Source organism: Dysidea avara, chromosome 14 (assembly GCF_963678975.1).
Source record: "Dysidea avara chromosome 14, odDysAvar1.4, whole genome shotgun sequence".
In the NCBI taxonomy this organism is placed as follows: Eukaryota; Metazoa; Porifera; class Demospongiae; order Dictyoceratida; family Dysideidae; genus Dysidea; species Dysidea avara.
The window spans coordinates 98,598-105,663 of NC_089285.1; the positions used below are offsets into that span (position 1 = coordinate 98,598).

The 7,066-nt window shown below is 39.0% G+C and overlaps 1 protein-coding gene across 1 annotated transcript; it reads left to right on the forward strand.

Moving 5' to 3' along the window:
* Window positions 1–228: 228 nt before the first annotated feature.
* Window positions 229–3,642, forward strand: LOC136244800 (uncharacterized). The gene is made up of 7 exons (XM_066036352.1): window positions 229–1,294; window positions 1,376–1,423; window positions 1,476–2,182; window positions 2,446–2,676; window positions 2,723–2,951; window positions 3,116–3,169; window positions 3,215–3,642. Exons 1-7 carry the CDS (start codon window positions 229–231, stop codon window positions 3,640–3,642), a joined length of 2,763 nt encoding a protein of 920 aa, XP_065892424.1.
* The last annotated feature ends 3,424 nt before the right edge of the window (window positions 3,643–7,066 follow it).

Consider the following 7,066-nt stretch of genomic DNA (forward strand, 5'->3'; position numbering starts at 1 on the left):
GTTTATGGGTATACTCTGACCAAGAGTTAATAATACAGGGAGAGTATCCAACGCTCAATAGGCCTGTGTAAAATGAGCGCGTAGAGCAGTCCGGATATCATCAGATTTTTTTTGTATTTTTTTGTATTTTTACAATGTGTTAAAGTGAAAATATTTATGATTCAGCTGACTAGACGAAACCGATATTTCATCGATACAACACAAGCCATAGTTGTGCCATGTGCTCCAATGACTACTCCGGTGCGTGCTAATATCTCTCGTACTTTGAGAAATGAAAGACCTAGTGGAGAAGAATTATCGGCGTATCCACGAAGACTGCTGGGACCCTCGATTCCTTCGACTGAGACCGTCCTTAGCGGAAGAAACGCAGGTGAAGCGAATCAAGAAGTACAAGAAGATTCGCTAGTTCAAGACTCAAATGTGCTACAATTAGAAGGAGTGTGTGCTGTCGAAGAACTCAAGTTTCCCGAGTGGCAGTTCTCTATTGGATATGCGCTCGACAGCAACAAGAAGATATTAACTGTTACACAACGTCGCCTAGCTTACCATCCGCCATTTGGCTACGTGTCCAGAGTGCAAATAACGGTCCAGGAAGAAGGGAACTATATGGTACATATACTGTTGCGAGATCTGGATAAAGGGGTTTTGCATACTGAATCAGAGGTTCATGAGTTATTGGAAAGGATTACAGCGCCAACCTACAAGTTTTGCCCTGGGATAGAGTACTCCTACTATCAGAAGCATTATTATGATGTTCTAAGATTTCACTGCAAGACTGCTCGCCGTACGGAAGCTCCATTTTACCATGTCGATTCTGTAAATTGCAAGATGTGGTTTGAGCTACCAATGAATGCTTCTTTAGAGGCTAAGAGCAGTGCTGAAGCTAAGTGCTCAGCTTGTAAGAGACTTTGTTCAAATCTTGAATGGCAACTGCAGCGTACTAAAAAGGAGAGCCCTTCAAAAAAAGTCAAAAGGCAAACTGCTTCTTCAAGGGCTAGACTGACGTATATGTCTCCAGCAAGTCAGCTAAAAAGGAAACAGAATGCTTCAATGGAGCGTGGCATTGACAAGAGGAAGCTAGCAAAGTATGAGAGTACAGAGATAACCCTTGCTGATGAGCAACACACACAGATGTGTGATATAGTGAACGTTATTGATGGTACGGTTGGTGATGATTTACAGAAGATATTTGAGGAAGGGGAAATTCATGGTGTTGGTAGCAAACTTAGAGAAATTTGGATAACAGATAAAAGACAAAATATTGAGCAGTTCCAGCAAGATCAGGCAAGAAATGGTAAACAACATGGTCTGATGCTATTTATATAGTTACTGGATTTTAAAAGTTTATGTATTAATTGTGTATGTTTATTTGCAGTTACTGGGAAACGAAGCAATCAGTGGAGCATGGTTACAATCCGGATGGGTATGTTTTAAATTGTATGTACACTTACCACTTTTTTTATAATTGTGTATAGCTTTGGCAATATTTACAAGGAGTCCAGCAGCATATGAAGCATTAAAAAGTTTTGATGTACTACAGCTGCCGTCAAGATCTTTGCTCCAATCGTATACCGGAGCATTTTTGCATGATCCTGGAACTAAGAGCAGCTGCATCACAGACCAGGTTGCCCAGTATGTGCTTTTTAAGGCTGATTGTGAGAAGTTAGGTAAACATCCACCAATGTCAGATGGTGTACTAGTATTTGACGAGGTCAAAGTAGCTTGTCAACTTATGTGGAACTCTAGGAGCCAAACTTTGACAGGATTAGCCATGACCAGTAAAGATTTGTCATCTTTGACAGATGTTTATCAGCTCCTACAGACGCCACAAACTGCAGCACAGACAGCTTATATTCTACAGTTTTTGTGGCGCGATTTGACGAGCAGCTATGACATTGTTGGTCCATATTTTACTCATGCTGAGTCAGTTGACTGTAAGTTTGTTCTTGCCTGCGTAATGGAGACCATCAAATTCTTCCAACGCCATGGGCTCAAAACCAGTATGCTAGTGTGTGATGGCTGTGCTGCAAATCTCACAGCCATTAAGTCTACTCATGGAGCAAATGGTGCGTATTCTGTGCTAGATGACCCTACCCTGGACAAATTTGAGATTAAGCCCTGGTTTATCAACCCGTTTAATCCACCTGATCTAATATTTTGGATAGTTTGTCCAACTCACCAGGTAATATTGGTATAAATTAGGATCTACATAAAGAGGGACTTATAGTCTTTCCCAAATACAAAGTTCAAGTAATCTTCTCATATTTTCAATCTGTCGTCTTAAAATTGCCTCACAAAATATAGGTTCATTAGGACTTTATAAAAATTTGATGTGGTACCAACTGTACAAGCCAACTTATGGGTTGCTAGGTCCATGCAATTGGAAAGACTGTAAGATTCCTATTCACAGTTGCAAATTTTGACGTTTCACTTCCTTTTATACAGCTCAAGAACATGATTAACGCACTCTTTTCATCAAAGAGTGGAGGAACTAAAAAATTTCAACAAGGAAAAGAGAAGAGTTCCTTTGGTTGGGGTACGATCGTTGACATGTACAAACGAGAAGTTAATCGGGTTAGACAACAACAAACCCGTATGGTTCCTCGCCTAAAAGAGGTGCATGTATTGAGGGATGCATGGACTAAGTTGAATGTTTCCCCAGCTAAAATTATGCAGGTTTGTTAAATTCTGGCATGTATGGTTTTTATTGTATGTTATACAGCAGGAACAGGTATTAATGGAGTTATACTCTTACATCCACCAAGACCCCCCACCTTCTGATGTGGCCATGACGATTGAGGCCCATAAATATTTAGAGGCATGTAATCTGTTATTTGAAAAGGAATTTCTTTGCCATGAAAAGATATGTGGGATGGATTCTCCAGTGTTGCAAAACATTTCAAGTGGCTTTGAGTATTTCTCTTCCTGGATTTCTACACTTCTACTAGAAGGTATTCATTTAATTACGAGAAACAACTATTTATACTCCCCCTCCCCTCCCCCCAATCCCATCAAAGACCCGTTTCCCCCACCCTTGGAAATTTTTTCTAGAATAATCCTGGTATATATATTTACTTGTTAACATGCTTTCTCTATTACCTTGTTTACTTGATAGATGCCAGTTTCCCTCATACATCAAACACACAAAAGGCATTCCTTTCCTGGCAGAGTAAGTGACCATATGATTGTCATTTAATCATTTTTTTGCATACAGCATGGGATCTTCTGCGTATTGATGTATATGGCTTTAAAGCTTTCTGTAAATATTTTCTTGAGCGATACCCTGGCTACTTTGTTGCACCACTGAGAATTTCAGGCTCAGCTGTAGAAAGTTTGTTTAGCCAGTTCAAACATAATGCTGGTGGAAAGTTGGATGCCTGCAATTATGCAACTGCTAGATGTGCATGCACACTTGGTGAAGCAGAGTGCATCTGGACATCACAGTGGGGCTGGTTATCGAGATCAGACATTATGTTCCATAGAAATTCCACTTCAAAAGAAGAAATACGGTACCACATGAACCTGTTACATGCTACTTACTTTTTTTTACCAGCAATACAGTTCAATGTTAATTTGTTTTTTCAAAGCATTTATTGTTATCTTTTTATTTCACATTTCACAATAATCATTTCAATACAATAACAATGGTATTTTCATACATCTATTTATCTACTTTACTAGATAACTTGGTATGATCACTTAATAGAGTAGTGCGCAAGTTTACATCTACTGTTGAGGCCATTCCTTTCTTTGTGGCAAACTCTTGCTTAGTTGCTGATAAGAACTCTTGGATCCTTGTATTACAGAAATACATTGTCCATGGCTGTTTGAGTCTCACTATCTAGGATGCAGTCAGGTAATCTTTGTTTTAAAACAGCAACAAAGGTATCTTTGTATGATGGTTCTTTCAGTCCATCATGAGTGATCTATAACAAAAAACAAACAAATGATATGCAATGTATAGCAAACAATTGACGCACCTTGATCAAATCATTTCCAAGTTTATGAAAGCTTTCCACATTTACAAGCTTCTTCAAATCTGTGTCCAGCTTTTGTAGAAATGGTATGAAAGTCTTGTGTGGAAAATACATATAACCGCGGTCCTGGTATTGCAAATATTCAGGTATATCTGACTTGTCCTTAGTGTTAATGGCTTGTAAAAGACTTATTTCAATGGACATTAAGTTTTTGTTGCTTGCGGTGCGTATCTGTTTGTATCGACGATGAAGCATTTCGCATAGAGCACCTCCTCCAAAGCAGTAGTAAACACCGTCTTCTTCAGCAGTAGGAACTACAGTGCCACCACTTGTTCCCTCAGTTTGCCTAGTTTGAAATGATGCCACACGCTCTAGAAGTGAATTATACAAAGATGATGAAAAGGACATCATGATTGGTTTACTAGCTGTAATGGAGCTGCAGTGCTTCTTACAAAAGTGTATCCATTTTTGTCTGAGCTCAGTCAACACTGGGTGAGTACTCTCTTCGAGATTGATATCTGCTAATGAGTACTGTTCTTCCAGCAGAAACGTGCTACAAAGGGATAACCATCTTAATTGAAACTTAAGCTGAGAATTTTTCTCTTTCTTGCATTCAATGTGTAGTGCCACAAACGTATCACGATGAAACTCTACTAACTCCTGCAGTAACTGCTGTTCGGCACACAATTCATTTACAAGACGTACTACTTTCCGAATCGAACTCTTCACGGATTCGAGCGACCGCTTCTTGAACAAGAATAGTAGTGTCAATAGATTTTAAAGAGCTTTGCAGTGTTTCTCTGGTTTTCTTAGTCATAACTTTTCTTTGTCTCTTCTTCTTTGGCTGCCCTACTTCGGAAATTTCCTTCGCAGCGGTTTGGCCTCTCTTCCTCGAATTCGTCGCCATTACTCAGTTTGGTCACGAGATACAGCCTTCACGTCATTGTTTGGTATCGATAGTGCATGTCTGCGACCTCATAAGGATTCTATTTTGCTTTGGTGTGATTAACACGTCTAGCCCAGAAGCCATCCATCCTACGCCCTCATTTTACACAGGCCTATTGAGCGTTGGATACTCTCCCTACACACTATTATTAACTCTTGCTCTGACCAAGACTACATAATAATAAAAATAAGAGAGAGCGTCCTATTGGAATATATAGACTCCCAAAGGCAGTGCTGAGTCAAGTGATGATGGAACAATGCAAGCTGTATCCACCCAATGTGCTAAATGCTTTGATCTACAACAACTCAAGAGATAATTCAGCAGAAGTCGATGATGTGCAGTCCCATTGATCAACAAGCCTTTCACTTGACTGCAAAGTGTTAAAATAAAACAAGAATATCTCAAAGTTTACTGATAACTTGACTCAGTGCGTTTGTAAGTACCTCATAGAGAGTTGGACACTCTCTTATTTTTATGTACTCTTGCTCTGACTCCTGGAGGCTCTGGAAGAGTAGCTATTTTCAACCCAAGAATGATCATTTTAATGAATCATTTTTATGTTGCGTACCTAAGTTATAGTGCTGTTTTAAATTGCAGGCAGAGAAAGCCGGATCCCAGTAGTGAGCTAGCAGAGGCACTAGCAGATTTGGAGCAGTGTGACATCTATATTCAACTCATGATTCTGTGACTTACATTCACATGTTGCAATTTAATACCTAAGTGCTAAACACATTTGCAGTAGATGATGACTTGGACAACCACTAATAACAATGTGAACATTTATACAAAGACAATCAGCAGCTCATAGGATCAGTTGCATTTGCCAGAGACATAAATCCAGTATGGAGTTATCAACAGATTTAATACAGGACAATGGACTTGATTTGTGGAGAGTTGTCTCATCCAAAAACCCATTACTGTACTATGATGTTCGTAAGAAAGACACAAGATGCTCACCAAATTGCCCTTTACGGTGTACTGAATGTGATATATGTATCCACCAATATAGCTGTACATGTCCTGATTCATTGGTACATTTAACAATATGCAAACACATTCACTTGCTAATAAGAAAACTTTATCAGAATAATATGTATAATGTACACAATACCTCTCATACTATCACAAGTGATGTATATGTATAATATGTATAATGTACACAATACCTCTCATACTATCACAAGTGATGTATATGTATAATATGTATAATGTACACAATACCTCTCATACTATCACAAGTGATGTATATGTATAATATGTATAATATACACAATACCTCTCATACTATCACAAGTGATGTATATGTATAATATGTATAATGTACACAATACCTCTCATATTATCACAAGTGATGCACAACTGAAGCAGAATGAGACCACAAAAATATTACAAGAAATGACTTCTCTGTCACATCAGACTTCATCATCAGCATCACATGCTCATAAGAATATTGCCACTTTACAGTCACTTGCATCACATTGCAATGATACTAACATATTGAAGACCGTTAATAACTATGTTTGCAGAGCTATTAAAGGGAGAGTGACATGCATTTTTTAAAAACTATTTTTTGTATGTGTGCATAGTTAAAGATATGCTGTGTACAACTGTATGATTTGTTTTTTTAAATAATAAAATATGATGGGTGAAAAACGGTGCTAAAAAATGGGGTTATTTGCATTGTGTCGGCTTCTTCCGGGTTGCGGTAAAAATGCGTTTTTACGTCACAAGTTGAACACAGCTGTGAGTATATATTGGTAAGTCGGCCAACAAGCGAGCATAGTTGAGGCGAATAGTTGAAATGGTAAAAGGTGCGTAGCTGCTAACTGTTCTAAGACTCACCAGGGATGGTGTAAGCTTGCATGTTTTTCCGCCAGACCCTTCGCTGCGATTAGAGTGGACCAGGCAAGTCCAGAGAACTCGTAGTGACTTCAATGGACCCAGCAAGCACTCAGTTGTCTGCAGCGATCATTTTACGAGTGACTGTTTCGAAGAAGACACCGCTATAGCAGCACGATTCAACATTGAAAAAAGAGTCCCGTTTAAAGCCTGATGCTGTGCCAACTGTGTTTCCTCGTGTCAAGTCCAGCTCCACCTGCCAACCGTCATCTGTCTCAGTACTTGTCACCAACGTCACGGTGGA

What these genes read in the sequence shown, in the direction of transcription:
- LOC136244800 (XM_066036352.1), top strand. Translation starts at nt 229, where the DNA reads ATGACTACTCCGGTGCGTGCTAATATCTCTCGTACTTTGAGAAATGAA. An exon ending in TAGTTTGTCCAACTCACCAG is followed by an intron (nt 2,183 to 2,445) that starts GTAATATTGGTA and finishes CCTTTTATACAG; the next exon opens with CTCAAGAACATGATTAACGC. An exon ending in GGCATTCCTTTCCTGGCAGA is followed by an intron (nt 3,170 to 3,214) that starts GTAAGTGACCAT and finishes TTTTGCATACAG; the next exon opens with CATGGGATCTTCTGCGTATT.